The sequence below is a fragment of the Cavia porcellus genome, unplaced genomic scaffold (genome assembly GCF_034190915.1).
Source record: "Cavia porcellus strain 051 isolate PalLab524CR breed Dunkin Hartley unplaced genomic scaffold, mCavPor4.1 scaffold_11, whole genome shotgun sequence".
Lineage (NCBI taxonomy): Eukaryota > Metazoa > Chordata > Mammalia > Rodentia > Caviidae > Cavia > Cavia porcellus.
The window spans coordinates 32416527-32438059 of NW_026947494.1; the positions used below are offsets into that span (position 1 = coordinate 32416527).

Below are 21533 nucleotides of genomic sequence, written 5' to 3' on the forward strand. Positions count from 1 at the left end.
TGTGTTCATTAGAACTTTAGTAGTATCTTTAAAAATATACTTCTTGAAGAATTTAAAATAAGTAATATTGCTTTTATTATTTCTTTCCATCACCAAGATACTTGTTATGTGTATTCACTTGAACATTTCAGGTAAGCTGAAGCTTCACATGACTATATATTTCCTAAAGGAGCATAATGTCATGGCCGAGACCCTATCTTGGGTTCAAATCTTGGCATGATGTGAGTGATTTTGAGCAACTAATCTCATCTCTGTAGACCCTAGCTTCCTCATCTACTGGAAGGATAAATAAGAATATCAACCACCTAGAGCTAGGAGAACTAAGTGAGTTGGTATATAGAAAAGAGGACTGGCCTGGGAGTCGGTAACCCTGCTGTGAATATCAGCTATCATTTTGTATAATTGAGATCTTCCCAAGCAGTTTTATGTGCAGGCACTCATATGTAGCTGACTCAAATTAAAAGATTTGGTTCCCTATGATAAATTGAGCAAGCACAAATTCCATGGAAATCAATCAACCAATAGTAAAAAACATTTGCATGGATTTTTGAGCAAGCTATAGAGACAAGAAAAACAGATTTTGGAGCATTTAGGCTGGTTCTCTTTTCTAGGTTCTCTCATTTCTAGGTTCTCTTGTAGTTTGCTTTTTATTCATTCAAACACTGTTTATAATGCTTTTATTAAAGGTTATGCCCCGAGCCATCTGTGACAGTGTCAAAGTCAAATGAGGCAGGCTCTTGGGTCCTGGGTCCTATGACTCATAGAGAGAGGGACAAAGGAAGCAAATTATTCTGGAACACCGTAGCGAGACCAGCTTAGAAAGCAGCGGGCAGCAGGTGCCCTGCATGTCCACAGCGGGCAGCTGACCCAGGCTCAGGCAGCAGAGGGGGACAAGGAGGTATTTCTAGTGACTTCAGCAAAGGGTCTGCAGGGCAGCTCAGCCCCTCCCCTTGAGGCCCCAGTGGCAGCCTTGGCAAATGGCACCAGGAAGTAGCAATGGCCTGCTGCCGAGGAAGCCCAATGTAGGAAATTACCTAGTTTACTTTCTAAAACTGATTTAACTGACAGATGACTTCAGGATTTTTTGTTGGCTTCCAGAAGTTGTCGGACTTGACATTTAGAAAGGCTTCTAGTTTGGTGTCCTTTCAGGGGCAGCTGATCTTTTCTAAAGCCCCTCCTCTATGCCCCCCACAGAAGAGTGTGCACTGTGACTGTGGTAAGTGAGCAGAAGTCATAGACTGAATAGGTGAGGCACAAACCCCAGGAACAAGCAGGCGTCTTCACGGTCTCAAAGGCTGAGTGTGTGTCTGGCTGTGCACACATCGTCTGACCCAAGGACTGTTTTTGGTTAATTTCAGCTCCCTCCAAGGCTCTCGATGTCTGGAGAATAGTGAAGTCCAGCAAAGGATTTCATAATGTGACCTTATTCTGGAAGGTAAGTCGTGCAGCTTTAAAATGTCTAACTTGCTTCCACTGTGTTTTTCACAGGGACACTGATTGTTAATAGTCTCTCCGTGGTGAGAGTGTAACAGCAATCTAATAAAACTGCTTACCAGTGGAGGACTGTCACTGCACACTCATGTCCTGATTCTCGTGCTGTAATTCTTCTCACAGCCTGTGCCACTGATGGCTAGTTCTGTTTACTAGAAACTTCTCTGTAAATTCTCCTCAAGCCTAGTCCCAGGGCCCAGAGCAAAGTATACATGGACAACCAGGCTTGCCTCAAACTTGTGATCTTTCTGCCTCAGCCTCCTGAGTAGCTGGGATTACCAGTGTGTGCCACTGCACCCCGCTCATAATTTTAAAATATGGTGTGTGGATGTAACCTAGTGGAAGAGTGCCTGCCTAGGGTTCCCAGGACCACAGAAAGTAATTAAGTATTCATTTGTATTTAAAAGTACAAGTCAACCTGTAAAACTGTAATATAAACTTATTTTCTTTCCACCTGGCCTAATATCCTTTGTGACATCCTGGAAGGCCAGCTTGGCATTTAGAAGTCTTGGGTTCTCCAGTGTTTCAGACACAAACATGATGACATGAGAGAGTGAATCTCCCGCCAAAGCTTGCCCTGCTTCCCCCCACCTCTCATGCGGCACATTCTGCAAAGACTTTGTGCACACAGATGTGGACCTGCCAGTGTCGTGAGCAGGTTCTGTCCACATCCCAAGTAGCCTCTTTCCGGCCTCAGGCCAGAGATGCAAACAGCAAGGCCCAGTGTCTCAAGGTGGCTGATAAGAGCCTGGATTGTGCAGGCAGGAACCTGAGGATCTTGCAGAAGGGAGGTAGGCTCTGGGCGTGGGAAGGGCACAGCTGGATGATGGAGGGGAGCCTCTGGGGGTGTGGTCCCTGTCGTTGGGTCTCCTCTCAACTGTCCCCTGCACATTTGTTTTGCTTCCCAGTTGGAGTGTCCTGTCCTCTTGAGTCCAGGTTGCATCTCTCCTCTATGGACAAACTGTCTTGAGCAGTATCTCCAAATCACATCCTCCCTACTTACTTTGGTTAGATTAGAGTGCCTGATGCCCAGCGTGGTGTGGAGGACTATTTCCATTGTTAAACCGTTTGAACTTGCTGGTGTGTGTGTGTGTGTATATGCACATGTGGGTGTCAGGCAGCTAAGGGACAGGAGAGATGAAAAAGAAATTACACAAAAACCTAAAATCCTTTCAAAGTAAAATCCATTGTGAAATGACTGTCAATATTTTTTTCAGCCGCTGTCCAAATCTCATGCCAATGGCAAGATCCTATTCTATAATATAGCTGCAAAAAATCTAGATAATGAATCTGAGTTAAAACTCTTGCGTATCCCTGCACCGGCCAATGGCACAGAACTAACCCTCGACCAAGGTTCTTACCAAATCCAAGTCACAGCTAACAACAGTGTGGGTACTTCTCCTGCCTCGGAGATTGTCATAGCTGCAGACTCTGGGAATGGTGAGTTGGTTTTGTTTTCATTTTCTAGGAAAGTGTGGTAATATTGCCAAGTAGCTATAGATAAATCAAGAAGACGGTGCCTTGGGGAGATAGCAACCAAGCATTATTAGTGATTTCCTTCTGGGCTAGGTGAGACCATTTCCTCATGGTGGAGGGAGATTTTAGCTATAGCTCAGGTCATTTCTGTCTTAGTGTTCTTCAACATACTTGGGGAAATGATCTCAAATTTATTCCAGTAAATGCAACCCCACAAATAGTTGTTACTGAGAATTATATCAGTGCTTTGTGACTTGTGAAAGGTGAGTTGCATTTACTGTGTTGTAAAAAAGTTTTGTTAATGAGCCTATGAACACTTACAGAAGTAATAAGACCAATTGGCATCATCTTTAAAGGAGGTGCTTTGACAGTTTTCTAGAATGAAAGGTGATCACTGACCAGTCTTAACCTGCAATAGAGCAAGCCAGGTGCAGTCATTAGTGATGGCAGTTTGTGTATTGGTAGAGTCCTAGGAAAGGTTGAGTACAGTAACACTTCTCAACCCTGTGCTTTAAGATGATGCACATGTGGGCATAATTTGACCAGTAGTTGAATTAAGATTTTTTTTTATCTACCTTGCAGTAATGTCACTCTTTAGTTTCTGATGTACCATTTGTGACCTGCTTCTAAAGTTGTACCAATTATTCCCCTTTGCCTTAAATTCAGGTTAAGTGGGCCAGTGAGAGGGTGGTTTTATTAATTAAGTGATTAATTATCTTGAGGCAGGGTCTCACTGTGTAATTCAGGCTGGCCTTGATCTTACAACAGTCCTCCTGTCTCAGCCTCTCAAGTGCTGGGATTACAAGCATGCACCAACATGCCTGGCTCTATTTTTTTTTTCTTTTTGAGAACTACCTGGTATGTATCAGAAAAAAGAAATTCAAGTTATACCACAAAAGAAAAATTAAGTTTGTGAATGAGTATATTAGTAAAAGGAGTGAACAGGTGTGTCCTTGGCCTCATGTGGACCAGAGCAGACAAAGTGGGCATTTCTGAGGGAACTGGTGGATGACAGAAAGACCGCGCCTCGGGGGGGTGGTCAGACCTACATGCTGTTCTGAGTGCGGGGTCTTCTCTGTCCGTGGGTTCCTACAGTGCCTTCCATCCCTGTGTCCTGCCTTCAGGCTCCCAGCCCTCTTCCACGTGAGGCTCTATCTAGCCTGCCTTAACTGGTCCCTATTCTTCAATCTATAATGTGTATAAAGGTGTTACTTGCTATGAGAAAAGAAAGGCTAAGCCAATTCACAGTAGGATGTGAGGGGCTGACATAAAAGATACCCTTACTTTACTTGCGTGCTTCAGAACATAGTTGCAATTTTAAAAAAGCAGCTTGGTAAGAATTATAGTCAAGGTATGGAGTTTAATTTTAGCCTGGATAAATCAGCAAAGTGAAACATGCCTGCCTTGGCATGAGGGAGGAGTTTGATTATTTGAGGGAAGAAGATAAGGAAGCCATAGATGGAATTCATAAAGCCTTCGTAGGCTTTTACCTTCCAGGTAGGACTACATATGCCTTTCAGTGTGTGCAGCTGTTTAACCATTTGATGTCCTATAAAAAATAGTCCTATGCTTTCATAGCAGTGTTCACTTGTAATCTGAATTGCTATGGAGGATACCCTGTGAAATTTGAATTGTCAATTAAAAAAATCAGTTTTTAGTGCAAGCAGGAGGTCAAGGCATAATCGTTCCTTGAGGCTCCTTCTTCCAAATGTTAGAGGAAGCTGCCCTGCCATATAAAATAGGCTGGGATTGTAGCCTCTTTCTTAAATTAGGTTCATTTCCCGGCTTGGTCCAACCAGTTTACACCTACTTTTTTTTTTTTTCACTTAATACCTAGCCCTCCAGAAGCAGTAGTTAGTCCAGGACAGCCAGCTTTATTGTAAGGAAGCCAAGCTGCAGTAATTACTCACTCAAGAGATGGTTTTTGAAAACAGATTTAGTACCACCACAGGTCCAAGTCAAGGATGGGCAACTTTCATGGTAAAGAAGCAGATGCTGTAGGCTATGCAGGACTTACAGTCTTGGTTATATATCCTACACTCTCCTTGGTTGGTGTATTTATTTTTACAAATCCTTCTTGGCTCAAGGGTAAGTGAAAACAAACCTCAGAGCTAAAATTGTCCTGCTGGTGACAGTTTTTTGACTCCTGTTGTAAGGGCCAGAGTCTGCCTGGGTCTCTGGAGTCCAGGATACAACATAAGTGCAAGTCAGCTGTGAAGTAAAGACAGGGAAGACTCGTGGAAGCATTCTACACCCAACTCCTGACTCGTAGCTGTGAGATATGGTTTTAGTCAGCTTTCTGAAGCTGTGAAAAAATACCTAATGTAAACTTATAAGGAGGAAATGTTTATTTTGGATCATGATTTCAGAGGTTCAGTCCGTGGTAAACTGGTGAGTCAGCACATCACGGTGGGGAGAGCATGGTGGCGTTCAGGCACTCACCTCAGGTCCAAGAAGCAAAGCGGGAAAGAACGGTACCAAAGTCCCCGTAACACTTGAAAGGATACAGCCCCGTGACCTAACTTCTCCCATCTGAGCCCCACTTTGTAAAGGTTGACAAACAAGCCTTCAACAATTAGCCTTTGGAGGACATTTTAGATTCTACATACAGCAGATATTTTGCATATGTAAGTTTATTTTCCTCTTTAGAAACTTTTAAAGAGTCCCAATTAAATCAGAAGCATTGCTCTCTTTGTTTCTGTGCAGAAGAGGTTGAAGAAGAAAAAATTAATGGCACCAACGATGGATTTCTTATATCTTGGAAACCCCAATCTGGAGAGGTGACAAGTTACATTGTGGAGTGGTGTGAGCACCCACAGAACCTGCACTGTGATTTACAGTGGAAGAACTTAGGTCCCAATACCACTGAAACATTCATCAGTTCAGGTAAAAACTCCCATGACATCATCCCATTGCAGCGCCTTCAACAAGTTCAACCAGGTTCATTGGTCTACCTCCCAGACGTGTGCTAAACTACTAAAGTTAAAAGGACCAAACCAGCCTGGACGCTGGTAGTTCACATTTCACAAAAACATATTCTAATATTTGAACTTTAAACATAGTTTTCCAACGTATGTAGATATAAGGTTTGCATAGGTTTTCCAGTTCTGATGAACTTGTTCCTCTCAATTTGTGGTCTCAAGTAGGTGACAAGAGACATTGCCATACTTACCCAGTTTGTACAAAAACAGAGACCTGCATGTTTTGGAGAGATGTGTAGGAAATAAGAGTTGGTGGAATTCAATCAGAAACTCCTTCAGTTTAAATAAACTCGTGGAACTTTTAAACTCTCAGTTTCTAAATTGGATTTATCACTTGAAGATTGCTAATTAACAAAGTCAAAGAGCCCCAGTTTGAGTTTGTGGTTTAGGCAGGAGGGTGGGTGGCGCCATCTACTGGAAAGATGTGGAAAGTTTCTGAGTCCCAGCAGCTACAGGGCTTTTGCCATTTTTCAGTGACCCAGAGGGTTCTGGGGCGAGATTGCAGAGATGCAGGTGCAGGAGGAACTGAGGAAATGGAAGCAAACTGTTCAAGGTCCGAGGCTTTAATGAAAAGAGCAAAAAGAGAAGCAAATGACTTTAAGGAGATTGAAGTCACCGGAGGATTTAAGATGGCTTTATATGTTTGGTCCAATGGTGTTCCCAGTATTTTGTGCATGGATGAGGGCATAGTGGAGAGCTGTTGCTTGAGGGGACACTGCAGAGGACAGTTCCTGTTGGGCACCACCCCACGGGATCAAGTGTCTGCAGCACGAAGCATGCTAAGGCTTAGCAGGAGAAAAGAGTGAAGAAAAATGCAGGAAATCTGAGAATGAAATAAGCAGAGTAATCCAAATTCATTTTTCAGTCTTTCTTTTCAGAAGGAAAGAGACCATTCTGTTACTGAAAATCTGTTGGTTTTTCTCCTCTAGAGGCTTTTACACCAGGGATCCGATACAGCTTCAGAATTTACAAACTATCCACAGAAAAGACTGCTTACTTAGTAGAGAAAAAAACAGGATATTCTCAGGAACTGGGTAAGTTTGAAGCATTTAATGTATCTCTTGTGAACACTTGTTCAAAACCGTCCATAGATTGCTAGTTTGGGGTTTAGGAAGTTTTCATCCACTTTCATAATTTTCATAGTCCCATTTATTCTGGGAAATGGATTTTAAATATTATTTTCCAGTCCTACCAATGTAAGACATTTTTATTAAAGGCAGTTTATAAAAGTATTATGCAAAAGGAGAAGGTAAAAAAATCCTTGCTAATTTTAATATCCAAAGGCAAAAATCCAGAGTTAATATTTTAGGTATATCCTAGTATTTCCCTTTTCTATAAAAATGGGATCTAATTCTTTACATTTTGTAAACTGCTTTCTTGATTCATTCTTATTTAATGTTGTTTTCCTTAATGTTGATGATCTATTGTATGCATGCGTCAAATCAACTGTTGTTGGACAATTTAGAATTACTACCGTGATTTTCACCTGTGAACTATAAAATTCATTTTCAAGTAAAAGTTTCCCTCCTTTTTTCCTATCCGAATCTTCTTTTTTAAATCTAAGTCCTTGTCCTTATGCATAGGATGGTTTTCAAGTGAAGTCCCAGATGTGGACTACTCAGGCCAGCCCAAATGCCCTTCTTGTGAGATTTTATGGTCAAAAAGTTCTCACACAAATGAGGAACTAAGCAACATGTCAGGGGAGGGTTTTAAATCACTTTAAAAACACGAGGGGCCTGCCAGTCTGATTCAAAGGGTTGGAACTTTTAATTTTTTCATTTTGCTTATAGTTTTTAAGATGCTCCAGACACGTTGTATAGTCACCCCTTTAAGTTGCCAGCAGTGTCACCATCCCTGTGGCGCCATCTACCTTTCCCTGCTTACCTTCTTCCACAGCCAAGGCCTCACAGCTGCCAGCTGTGCCCAGGGCCCTGAATCACTGGCACTCATGGCCATTCTGGGAGTGGGTTCCTCTGGGAGTCTGTCCTGGTTTTAGCTGCCATCAGGTAGGCAAGAGGCGCACTGTTTCTGTGTGTCCATGTGCACAGACCAGAAGAGTCTTCAGAATAAATGTTCCCAGATGTTTTTCAGTGGCGTTTGGATAACTACATTGCCTCCATCTGGGAATTAGAATTCTTCAAAAACGCCTCCTTGCTTTTTTCCAAAATAACCCTATCTCTTTCTCCCATTTGTCTTCATGTCAGAACATTCTTGGTGGTTGACTCTTCCCTCCAATGTTAGTTAGAATTCACGAACAAAAAAAGAATCAAGTGGTCCTGTGAAAGTTACCTGGCCGCTCTGGGTATCGGTTTCTGCATCAGTGAAAGTCAAGGCCTGGTTTTTCTCTTTCCTAACTTTTACAGAGTCTCTTAAGGCCAGCAGGTAGAACAGGCTGGCATGTGCTGGTACAGCCACCAGAGCTGGCTGTGCTTGTGTGTTCAGTATCCGTGCCTTTGCTGATACTATCTCCAGACCATGAAATTTTCTGCCCGACTTCCTCTCTTAGCCCCTCTGGACAGCCCGCAAGTGGCCGTGAAGAACTTGACATCGCACTCCTTCACTCTGAGCTGGGAGGACTACGACACTGAGCGCCAGCCAGGCTTCATACGAGGGTACTATGTCTGTCTGAAGTCCAACGCCACTCACTGCCACCCAGGTTCTGTAAAGGAGAGTCTGCCAGGTGAGGTGGCATTAGATTTGTTTATGCTTCCAAGATCTCGTTATTCAAGAGCATGGAGAAGGCTGCCTTCTGACTGTGGCCGGTCCAGGTGCCCTTCTTGTGGGGTTTTATGGTCAGAAGGTTCTCAAACAAATGAGGCAGCTAGGCTGTACTGGGCTGGGAGGCTGTTTCAACTTACTTAAAAAGCAGTGGGGGCCTGGCCGTCTGATCCTTAAAATGTCTTCTTGCTGCTTATGGAACTGTTTGTGCCGTGTTTTCTTTGACTTTGTTAGATGTTACTACTACTTGGGTTTTCGGTGGTGTATGCTAAGCACGTGTTCTACTCCGAACTACAGGCCCAGCCCTTAAAACGTCTTTTAAGTTTGTTCCAAGTCCTTACAGTCTCTGGAAGATTCATATGCTCTACCTATGTCCCCAGTATCTCTCTCTCTCTCTCTGTCTCTCTCTCTCTCTCTCTCTGTCTCTCTCTCTCTCTCTGTCTCTCTCTCTCTGTCTCTCTCTCTCTGTCTCTCTCTCTCTCTCTCTCTCTCTCTCTCTCTCTCTCTCTCTCTCTCTCTGGATTGAACCCAAGGCCTTCATACTGAGCTATATCGCCAGCCCTTTTTTAGGTTTTATTTTAAGTCGAGGTCTAAGTCACCAGGTTGCAGACTGAACTGGATTTGCCATCCTCCTGCCTCAGCTTGCTAGGCTACTGGGATTACAGGTGTGCACCGTCCCCCCAGAATTCACATCCCTTCTTCAGTGGACATTTTTCTTACTGTGTGCAGGGACCGAAGGGTAGTAGAACTATTGGGCTTTTGGTTGGTTTAAAATGTTGATAATGCTGAGACCACAAAGATATTAGTGTCCGGTTCTCGCACAAAATGTCTAACACTTAATAATTCTTTTTTCTTTTGAAATTAAAAAAAAAACAGATAAATCAACATGTTGTAAACATGACATCAGCGACCCAAAACAAAAGACGTTCCTGGTGAAGGATCTGCAGCCTGAATCCTTCTACGAGTTTTCGGTCTCTTCCTACACGAGCGCTGGCGAGGGCCCCAATGGAACTTTCACCAAAGTCACGACCCCAGAGGGACGCTGTGAGTTTTTTTTAAATCAAAACACTTTTCTGTAGAGTTTATAGGAAAATCATAAGAGAAGTGTGGCCTTAGATTTTACCTACACCAGGACTTTTAAACTGTTCTTCCCCAACCATCCCTCTTCTCCTCACGTCTTTTTCATTTTTTTGTAACACACGCACACTTTTTTCCCCCCAGTCAGACCAGGCTTCATGTTGACGCTTGCAGAGTATTTGGAGTGTAATAAACATGTAAAATTATTCTCACTTATAAGTTTATGTTTCATTTTTTGCAGAGGTTGAAGTAGTTTTTTTTTTTTTGTTACTAGGGATCAAACTCACGACCTCACACTTGCCAGGCAGCTGCTCATGCAGGTGAGCTAAATCCCGGGCAGAAGTGATTATTAAAAACCTTCTTTTCCCTTCTTCAGCCCACATGCTGATTTATGTCGTACTGCCCATGACGCTGTGTGTCTTGCTCATCGCGATCACGTGCTACTGGAAGAGTCAGTGGTAAGTGTGTGGGGAAGGTTTTATTCAAAGAGAGAAAACCCTAAAGGTGTTTATTAAGATAGTAATGGCACTAATGTGAAACACGTGCGAAAAATGAAAAAGGACACGGCCTGGGTAGGAATATCGAATTTGATAATTCTGATTGCTGTGACAATGCTGAAGAAAACAATAAGCACTTAAAACAAAGAGTTTGCAAATGTTTTTCAGTAGCCATAGCTAATATTTACATGTCACTATGTGCCTGGTGGTGGAAGAAGTGCTTTCTGTGGAGTAACCCACTTCATCCTTGTAACAGCCCTGTAAGTCCTGCAGTTATCTCCCTTAAGCCAGTGAATAAACTAAAGCATGGGAGACTTAGGAAAGCTAAGGGATAAAGCAAGAATTGGAAGCCAGAAGTCTGACGCTAGGATGCGCATTTTCAGTGATTCCATTCAATTGTGAAATTCAGTCTCAATTTCACTGTTTTCCTAGGGTGAAGGAGAAGTGTTATCCTGACATTCCAGATCCTTACAAGAGCAGCATCCTGTCGCTAATAAAGTCCAAGGTAAATGTGGAGAAACTGTATCTACACCACGTTCCTATTAAGGACTGATCCAGGTCTGGACTATGTTAATCATTCTTTCTTAGACCTCGCTGAGAAAATATAATAAATTAGAGGCATCTCTGGTTCGATAGTCATGAAATAAATAGGTGGCTGGAGGGCAGAGTGTAGCTCAGCGCTGGAGTGCTGCTTCTAGCATCCATGAGTCTCGGGGTGCAGTCCCAACCCCGAAAAAGAACAAAAGAAGAGGAGGACCAAGAAGGAGAGGAAGGAGGAGGAGAAGGAGAAGGAGGCAGAGGCAGAGGGGGAGGAAGAAGCAGGAGGAGGAGGAGGAAGAGAAGTAGGAGGGGAAGGAGGAGAAGGAGAGAAAGAACCACGAAGAAATAGGTGACTTGAGCTCTGATTTCTTCTGTCAGTGAAAAACTGGTTTTCAATGTCAGTTCCAAGGTAACTTGTGATAAGGAAGAAGTGTGAACAAAACTGAAGCTTCAAGTGCACTTTGCGTTAATATTTTGCTGCATGCACACACCCATTTATATTTACATGTTTTTTGTTTCTTTTCCAGGAGAACCCTCGCATAACAATAATGAATGTCAAAGACTGCATTCCAGACGCCATTGAAGTTATAAACAAATCAGAAGGGACCAAGGCGGGATGTATGGGCACCTTGAAGCCGCTCACAGGAAGTGAATCCTCCAAGCCTGCCAACAATTACCAGGATTTCCCCTGCCCTGCCGCCTGCATCTCTTTTGAGAACTTGACCTATAATGAGTCAGCTTGTGACTCTGGCTCCTGTGCCTATATCCCAGGACCTGCTACAGCCCTGCCATGTCAGCTGGGGCTGTTAGCCTCCCCTGACAATTTACCAAATACAGCAGAAGATGCACACACAAATTTCCAAGGGGATATCCCAGCTGGAGAAATTAGTTTGAATTATGTAGCCCAGCTGGCTTCCCCCATGTCGGGAGACAAGGATGGTCTTCTGATAAATCCTCCAGCACCAGAACTGTGCTCAGAGTATAAAATGCAAATGGCAGTACCCTCCCACCTCTCCTCGCCTGTCCCCAGTGAAATGGCAGCCTCTCCCGAACCTTTTTAGGTCAAGGTGAACACTGCCATTAATAAGCACCATCCTAGTTCACAGGCTACGCAGATGCCAACGGGAGGCTCCGAGCATCACATGTTCTCATCCCAGGGAAACGTCACTGTGTGTGTCTGATCTAGATCACACCACTAGGTTTGGCTACAATAAAGGCCAGCAGCTGTGGAACTTAACACTGCCCCCTGCAGGCTCACTGCAGAAATGAGAGGATCATGCAAACATGCTGACCTTGTTGTGTTGTTTTATTTTAGTAGACCTGAACTTGACATGGAGACAGGCATTAACCACTCACTCGATAGGCCCTGCCTGTACAGGATGGCTGTAGTTCTAGAGCTCAGTTTTTAGTGAGAAAATACTGCCATTAAGATTTACCCTCATGTTTTAGGGGTAAAGCAATTAGATTATAAGCTTTGATAAAAGCCAGAATAATAAATGTGAATTTGTGTCAGGCAAAAAGTTAATAGATGATAATAGAGACTAAAACATTTTAGACTTGCCTTGACATAGTAAGAATTTGTAATCCCCATTGACCATAAAATCAGCTTTTGGGAGTACACAGACCTAACCTAAAACGTGAGATGTTTGTATGAGTGAGATCTTCACAGTTCTGTGTAGCTTACTACAGTGGAGAGGTGGCAAGGCACTCCTGTACAATAGATATTTTTTCTTCTTCACTTTTGACTACCTCAGAATAGGGGGAAAAATATCAGAGTAACCATTTTTTTTAAAGAACTACATACCTGTAGTATACATGACTTATTTCTATTTAACTTCCCTTGGGTTCTGTAATAGGTTTGGGTCAAGAGAATTCTCATTATTTGTAGTATGCTAAAATAAATAAAATGAAACCTTATAATGAATATAATTTGAATATAGCCGTAAGAAGTTCTGTGAAGTGGGAAATTCCATTAGGTCTGTAGCAGCTAATCTCCAGTTGGCCTTACCTGTGCTGTAGTCTGGATATTCAACCAACCACAGGCTGAAAACATGCAGAAAAAAATGCACCTGTACTGAACATGTATGGAGTTTTTTCTTGTTAATACTCAACACCACAGTATAACATTTAGGTAGCATTTACGAGCTATTAGGTGTCAATATGACAAAGTATATTAGGAGATATGCATAGATTATGTACGATACCATTTTGTATAGGGACATGAGCACCCGCAGCTGTTGGTACCTGCAGATTTGCATCAGTGCCCCATGGACACTGATGACTGTGTATGTAGTGCATCTGGCAGTTCCTTTCTCCATGTTGTCAGCTATCTGTAGTGTCTGTCATCTCTAAACAAGCACGTAAGGAGATTCCATTTGTATTTTAGCTGTCGTCAAGGTGGTGACTGTCTAAACCCTTGGCTGTGCTACCAAATGTCAACACAATGCACGTATCCACATCTCAAATGGCTTAAAAATAAACCTTCACACACCAGTGCTGTTCTATTCAAGATTTCCAACTTTTTCCTTACTTATAACTGAGGCCTTTGCTGAAAATCTGGTTACGTCCTAACAGTGCAAGGTAGTAATATACTCTGTGCTTTTCTGTCAATTGTATTTTTATTTGAAACTTTGCTTTATAAATGTTTCCACGTAGACTGTCACAAAGCTTGAAGTTTTCCCTGCTGAAATAAGCCTCAATTAAAACATTTCACCTTCACATTTTTGGTGTATCTACTTCAACAAAATGGAAGTCTTAACAAGTACTCATTATAACAACTAAATCACCTCGTGAACTTAAAACTAAAAATGTAAATTCCTAGGTACATTTCAGACCTCCTAAGGGCTCCAGAGCACAAACCTGAAATCCAGTACTGTTCTGTTTAAGCTTTCCTTAGTTCCCAGGCATTCAGATTCACATTAAACTTTGACAGTACTGGCCTATATCACATAAAATGTTTTTGAAATACAGCAATACACCAGTAGGCAATGCTTGGAAATACAACTTTGTACGTACTATGACCTATAGTTGCAGCTATAAACATTTTTCTCCAATGTTTGTAATAACCAAGTATACTGGCATTTGAACCTTTAGTTTTTAATACTAAATGAATTCATCTTAGCATTAAGAAGTGCCACTCAGGAACTTTGAAACATATACTCGTGTCAGAAGTATCAACACTGAAAATACTGGAGTTTTAATTTTACACAGAATAGTTTAATGAAGTGTTACATGGGGTCACTAGCCCCCATAGCCACTTGTTTCAGCTGTTCACACCCATCCACATTCACTCTTCCTTACATTATTTTGAAGTAAACCATACTTCAACTTTGAATATTTTTCCTGTAACCATTTCTCTAAATGAACTGTACCTGTTTGTAACACCCTATTTCCCTGTAAAAAACTGTAATGAAAACCAACTCAGTAGTAATTCCCTACAACTATCATTGTATTTAGGTGGCAGACTGGACTAACATTCATGACTTATAAACAGTACATCAGTCTGCTGAAAGATTCCCTCGGTGCTGGGATAACTCAGACTTAGGCTGCAAGCAGGGACCTTTTTACACAGTAGTTAGACCTACAGAAAACACTGTGGACATTCTATCACCTATCTGTTTTATAGTTGATCTCATCTACTGGAATGTTTTTAAGAAAATCAAGTTGAATTAGACTTAGCTATTTCTAAGAGCTCTTGAAAACAAGCTGGCTTATCTCAAAGAATTTAGAGAACCTATAAAACACTGTACATGAAGTAGAACTTTTAAAACCCTAGAAAACAATGAAAGGAAGTCCACAGAACTAGCAGTTAAAATGGTACCTACAGCAAAACAACAATTTGAAAGACTAAGCATATGTAATTGGTTTAGTTTTCTAAGATAAACATTAAGAAAAACAAAGCTTTTACATAAAACAGCAGTACTTTTGAGTATATGCTAGAGTTTTAAAGAGAAAGTGCTTTGAAAAGATAGCTATGACTTTCTCCAAAAATCAGCTGAAGTATGCTTTTTAGTTTATTTGGGAACAAACTACATTTCTTGACTACAGGGGAAGGTCATGGGAAAACTGATACACAGAAATAAGTGTAAAGGCCAATTATCTGAAATAAGATTTATTTCTTAGACATATTTCTTAACGATATTAACTAACACTCTCCAGAATTAGTAGTTGCTTTGCCTGTGGGTATTCTTTCGCCACTAGATGGCCACAGGTTAACCTCGTGGTGGAGAATCTGTGGTGTGCGTGCCAGTGGACTGTATCACTAAAACTTCTGAAGGTTTTGCCATTACTGATTCAGGCTAGTTTATGAAAAATAATGCATTCCTACCTCAAAAGTCACCATTTGCATGTCATCATAGATATATTTTTTCCTCAGAAACCCAAAGCTGTTCTATATAAAGATATTTTCACTTTCCAAACACTTTACAATAATGACTTAAGATTTCAAAACTGTAAAGAGTTTTGATTAAATTATGCAGAATGTTTAAGAAAGCATGGTATAACTATTTTGAAACACAATGGTCACTTTATGTTACTGAACTACCCTGTACATGTTACCTACAAGCCACTTTTGCTGGGAATCGGGCGTATCAGCATCAGCACCACATGATTTAAAATTGCCGTCATGAGATCACAGATTGTTTTAAACTTTTAAATGTCATTGGGCTGGGGATTTAGCTCAGTGGCGTAAGCGCCTTCCTGGCAAGCGTGAGGCCATGAATTCCATCCCTGGTACATAAAGATTGATAGATAGATAAAATACCAAAATCACAAGTTTAAGAATTTTAAGTAAATTTTATTAACAATGTATCCCTTTGATAAGATTATGCTTCAGGAGGCTTTAATGCCCTTGACATAAACTGTACACATTATACAAAAACAAGTAAACCACAACAACAACAACAGAAAAATCAAGGTGAGCAAAACCATTCTGGGACAAATCTTTTTTAAATTATACACACGCAATGAAATATTCTTACAGAAAATATATAAATACTTTTTCTTTCTATGTTACAGTTATACAATATAAATCCGATTTCAATGTGTTCAGTGACCTACAAACACCATAACCTCCAAATATGTAGCAGCGTATTACTAAATAAAAAAAGAAAATCATGTGGTTAGAGAGCATCAATTCTTGAGTTTTCCACAACCCCTTACCACTCTTGAAAACTAATTTACATCATTTGTTTTATAATGCATCTTTAGGGTTTCTGACAGGTCAGTAATGGAACATTATTCAACAATCATCTATAAAAAGTTTTTCACTCCCCTCTCCACCCTAAGACTTTGCATTTTGTGCTAAATCAACCTAGTTAGTGGCAAAAATGTAAGATATGCTTATTTTTGGCATAAATTATATTTTTCAAATTATTTTATAAAGAACGTCAAACAAAATGTGCAATTTTTGCATGCTGTGGCGTCATTACCACCGACAATACAAAAATACTCCAAAGGCAGAAAAATCCACATTCTGTTAGTCTTCTATATAAACCTTCTATGAATGACAACTACCCTGGAACCTGGAATTAAAAAGGGAAAGGGAGTGGGTGTGTGTGTGTATGTGGGGAATGTTTCTAGAAAGAGTCTTACAGATTTCACTCAGTGTTTCTTGATAAGCACTGCCATTAATCTCACTGGTAAGCTTTTCAATGAAATTCTCACTACAGTTAACATTCTTGAAATTAAAGATGGTAACAATATATGTACTTTATAAATACAAAGATAAGGGAGACTTTCCCAATTTACATTCTGGAAAATCTGAAATGTTCATCCATTCCAAACAGTCTTTTATAAATTTCTCAACTAATTCTACCTTTTCTTTTTTTCTTATGTTTTAATAGATTGTGAATTTGAGATAAAAGTGGAAGCACAGGACTAAAAGGCAGAAAAATCCTTATTTCCAAAGAATGTTTCCCAAAGTATTAAAAGTTCTTCTCAAACGAAATTAGCACCTCGCTCTTACCACGCAAAAATAACTGAAGCTATAATTTGAATAACAGACAATTTGGTTTTTATTGCTTAATGATCTGTGCTTTAATTGGGGATAAAAGGCATCCTCTGAATGGAATGAAATAAAATTTTATGTAAATAGGAGGAGACAAATCTAAATAAGCACTGACATCTCACTGTTGAACATTTTGCCATTGCAACACATCCTGAAAAATTCAGTTTTATTTCAAGTTTTAGACCAAAGAGCTGAAAACTCTTAAAGCTACCATTTCTAATGGACTTGTACACTTTATAATAAAGTATATACTTCCAAAGAGCCTCTTTCAATGTCACTGTCTTTCAGAATGTCCTTCTGTTCAGAATGTCCTTTTGTTACTAATCTTTATTAGAAAAAATTTAGGGAGCACACACTCCCCCCCTCCAATATACCTAAGCACAAACAGGAAATAAAAGTACAAGAAATTTTAGAGCATATTTGATTATGAATACTAAATTTCTAATTTCCTTATTTACCAGTATTTACTTAGTATATGAAGCAGACATTCGTTCTTAAATTCAATTAGAAATGACAATTTAAATTAGAAATTCACAGTTTACAACCAGCGTAACAGATCAAATCCCTCCAAATTATTCAATAGTTACCAATAGTATAAATTTATATGGACTAAGATTAATTCTAAAATCTTGAAACTATAACATTGACATTATTTTGGTATATTCTATATTCTTGGTAATATCTATTATTTATAAGTTATTTTTCTCACTTATTTGTATTACCACTGACATCATTCCTAACCTTTTTGTATAATTTAGTATTTTTAAAAACTTAAGTTAATCACTTGGCACTGCATGTGTTTTTCATAAGTCTACTTGTATATAAACAAATACTCAAAGATAATGTATTAGACCTGTCATTGAAACCATGAAGAAACCAAATAACACTATGAATTTAACTGCAGACATTTGTTTCTTAGCATATTGAAAATCACAAAGTTCTGAGTGTCTTCCCAAAGTAAGTGCTATAAGCAGGCATGACAACATACACATACATGTCTTTCAAATGAACAGTGAAAGACAAAAACCTGTTCAGGCTAATAGTAACACCCTTAGTTTTAGGATGGGTAACTTAGGTGGGGTACAGGGATGAAGATCACTGTGTACACGTATGTGACAAAAGCAAAATTTCTGTTAACTTTTGAGGGATTAAACCACAGATTTTATACTGTATATGAAGTGAGGTAGTGTTTACAGTTAATGTCTAAAATATGTTAATCCGATTATGAGTAAGATTACTACATTACTTACTTTGAAGTTTTTAACCACTATTTGGTCTATTATTTCTGACATTTGGTTCTCTGGAAAGGCAGTTTGAATTACCTAAGACGAAAGACCAAGGTGACAGGCAACGTTCTTAGAAGCATTGCTAACATTTAAATAAACACTTGGGTTCAGTGGTAAAGTTAAAAACACCTATTTTACCTTCATTGAATCTATGAGAGAAAATCTGAAGATGCCTTTTTAACATAAGCAGCAGCTTACAGCCCTTATCTGCTTTGTTGCAATGCAAGTTGCTACACAGTGCACATAAGAACAATTCACTGAAGTGCAGTCAAAGAGGTGGTAGGAAGTGAGATGAAATGTTTCATCCCAAAGGGGAACTTTCAGTGCCAGTTTAAAAAAAAAAAAGGATCTCTGTGAGTTACATTTTCGAGTTCACAGGGTTCTTTTTTTTTTTTTTTTTTTTGTCTTTTTTCATTTTTATTGGTACCAGGGATCGAACTCACGACCGCACACTTGCAAGGAAGGCGCTTATGCCACTGAGCTAAATCCCCAGCCCCTGTTCACAGGGTTCTTTACAGAGATTCCAAAGAGTAAGACCATTACAAAAAGGATCTTCAACATGGAAAAATGTAAGGTGAACCAATGGCCTATGACTGTCAAAGCTGATGTGTAACTGTAAAAATGGTCTACACAAATGAATTTAAAAAGGGTCCTAATCAGTCCAGCTGGGTTTTTTTCTATTTTCACTTATATATAGATTTTTAAAAAGATAACCCTTTGATTTACAGGCATTCTAATGATGATAGACATGCTACTTTTATATACACAAATTTGCATATGTTTGATTCCTGTCAAGATTTCCAATATCTTTATACACACACAAATGAGACAAAAAAATCTTGCCCTCATCAAATTAACAACTTTGCAAATGTGATAAAAGCAATTATTGTACTCTTTAACTCACTTATCACTGCATTCAGTTTGTGCAAAACAAGAACACTGATACAAAAATTAAATTACCGCCTTAAAATGTAGTACTTAAGACTTTTCACTACAATTTCTAATCTCATTAACAAGTATTGTAAATCTTTTTTTAAAAAGAAATATGGCTGTTCTTTTCCCGTGGAATGTGTAAATTTCAGGAAAACTTAGCTTTTCCTCAGGTGATCCGAAATATTACTTAATGCTTTCCTTTGCTTTGGGTGAGAAATAATAGTGCTTGTTCATGTTCTTGTTTAAAAAGATGAGAGCTGATGATTATAGAATTCAGTCCACTGGAAATATTATAAATGGAAAACTGTATAAATGGCAAATATTTTTAACGGAACTATTAAATAATTTCAGTTCAATTAGGAACTGTAGTGAAAAACCTTAACTGATTCAAACAGCCTAGAAGAACACATTGCAACAGAACTGAAAAGATGGAAAACAAGTAAGAATCTTTACGAGTCTAATAAAAATAATTTATAAGTCCTGGGTTGTTGAGGCTCTTCTTTTGCTTTGAGGTTACCCACTTCTGAAGTAGTGTTACAAACATTAAGAAAACATGGAAGGGTCGAAGTTCCCTCTCTAATACCAGCAGTTATAGTACACCCCATTGTGGTAACAGGATGTAGCCTTATAGACACTGATTCTTAGTTTCCATGAACTAATTAAGAAACAAGGCATTTATTGACCCTAAAAAAAAAATAAAAACTGTATGAAGGGTGCTTCGGCATATCCTATTACTGTTCCACTGTTACTGTTTTTAAAATGAAAAAATAGAAAACCTGTGTAGGTATTCAGTGCTTGGCTCTTGCATTTGATGGTAACTGAAACTCTTAAAATTGTGATGAAACGGGAACCCTTCAAAGGGCTCAATACGGAGAGAAGTTGTTTTGGTTAGGGAAGTCAGCAGTTCCAACTGTTCATGTACCAATAATTGCTGGAACAGTGTACAGAAGATACTCCTGTCTTTGCTGCCCAGTCAGTCAGTATTTTCTGAGGCTTTTAGAAAATCCACAAATATGAATATATGTCGTATCTCTATATACATCATAAATATGAGGTCAGGATTCAGCAGATGTATCAACTATGGGTTGCTTTGGTGGTACTGCCAACACAGCCTCTGCTTCTTCATGCATCTAGGAAAAGAGTGGCAAATCTTTAATGACTTATAAACACAGCAAATTATATATATACATATATATATTTCCTTTATCTTAATTCAAACAATTATTCTTGAAAAACAAATTTTCCACACACCAAACCTTACTCACTTGTAAAAACTGTACATCTTGAAACAATTCTTGTATGAACCTCCGACATGGAAGTCTAAATGTGCAGTGTGACAGCAAATGAGAAACTTCAGAGTAAAGGCATATATCATCAAATGTTTGAGGATACTTCTCCTTAATTCTAAAATGAAAGAAAAAACTAGCATGAAATAAAAACTGCAGTCATGTTTTATGTATTTTTCCTCCTACTTATCATTTTTATAATATAGTTTTTTTTCTTCAGGTACTGATTAGATATATTATGTTTGGTGTGATGCTTAAGAATATATACTGTATTCCTGTCTCACACCAAAATGAGATATCTTGAGTCTCGGGTATTTTGTAAAGATTACCAAAACTCAAATGATTCTTGTCAAAAATATTCTTCTTCATTAGCGTCAGAAATGGCCAAATATATCAGATTAAGAGAACTCAAGTATCTTTAGAATTGAGTTTTGTAACAGAATTTTTGTTGTTGTTGCTGTTATTAGACTGAAGTTAATACTTTGGACTATCTATTCTGACACTTCAGACTGGTTTTTACCTAAAAGATCACCTCAGAATGTGAGCTACACATGGATGAAGACCCTCTCCTACTGCTCTGAGCCTAGAGGTTAACATGGGACCCTGCTGTCTGCATGGTCTTTTAGTAAGTCATACAGAGACACTGAGCTGCATTTCTTTTGGGAACCATTATATTAAACAGTGCAACAAAAGGGGAAAATAAGATGCTTAGAGTCCATCTGAGTATCTTTTCATGCTGCTGTAAATTAAAAAAAGGATAAAAACTATGCCACTTTTGATTAAAAAAAAAGAAAAATAGAACAGAACTAAATCAAGAAATGATCATTTGTTTTATGAGAGTCTACATTTCTTATGCTTTTTGGTCTTAGCACTCTTTACCTTTTAAAAATTTTTGAAGGCCACTAAATAGTTTGGATGTGTGTGTGTGCGTGCATATGTGCGTCTGTGTGTATGGATGGACTCCAATTATCAATAATTACCATTTCAGGGAATGAAACTGAAAAAATTCAAAATATTTTTAGTTCACGTAAAAAATAAAACATGTTAAAATAAATTTATAATTAATTTTAAAAAACTAAATTTCAAAACTAAAGAACAGTGGCATTGTTTTGGGGTAAACTTTGCATTTTTGTAGCTCTTTTGTAAAATCTGGCTTAAAAAAGATAAGTGGATTCTCACATTTACTTTTGCATTCAATCTACTGCTATATATGATTTAGAATGTCCCATGTATAAGAAAAT

General features: G+C 39.1%; 2 protein-coding genes across 9 annotated transcripts in view; one reads left to right on the forward strand and one right to left on the reverse strand.

The window, feature by feature from the left end:
- Osmr (oncostatin M receptor) overlaps window positions 1-13498 on the forward strand; it is a 65105-nt gene extending 51607 nt beyond the window's left edge. For all 4 annotated transcript variants that reach the window (XM_013152868.2, XM_063258103.1, XM_013152866.3 and 1 more), the window contains 9 exons: window positions 1359-1435; window positions 2709-2931; window positions 5674-5853; window positions 6878-6982; window positions 8455-8628; window positions 9543-9710; window positions 10120-10201; window positions 10673-10745; window positions 11308-13498. In XM_013152868.2, coding sequence (XP_013008322.1) covers window positions 1359-1435; window positions 2709-2931; window positions 5674-5853; window positions 6878-6982; window positions 8455-8628; window positions 9543-9710; window positions 10120-10201; window positions 10673-10745; window positions 11308-11841 — 1616 coding nt within the window. In that variant the 3' untranslated portion in view covers window positions 11842-13498. The remainder of the gene's footprint in view (window positions 1-1358; window positions 1436-2708; window positions 2932-5673; window positions 5854-6877; window positions 6983-8454; window positions 8629-9542; window positions 9711-10119; window positions 10202-10672; window positions 10746-11307) is intronic.
- A 2056-nt stretch (window positions 13499-15554) lies between these two features.
- Window positions 15555-21533, reverse strand: part of Rictor (RPTOR independent companion of MTOR complex 2) — a 130966-nt gene continuing 124987 nt past the window's right edge. For all 5 annotated transcript variants that reach the window (XM_063258102.1, XM_063258099.1, XM_063258100.1 and 2 more), the window contains 2 exons: window positions 20272-20410; window positions 15555-20136 (listed from right to left, as the gene is read on the reverse strand). In XM_063258102.1, coding sequence (XP_063114172.1) covers window positions 20062-20136; window positions 20272-20410 — 214 coding nt within the window. In that variant the 3' untranslated portion in view covers window positions 15555-20061. The remainder of the gene's footprint in view (window positions 20137-20271; window positions 20411-21533) is intronic.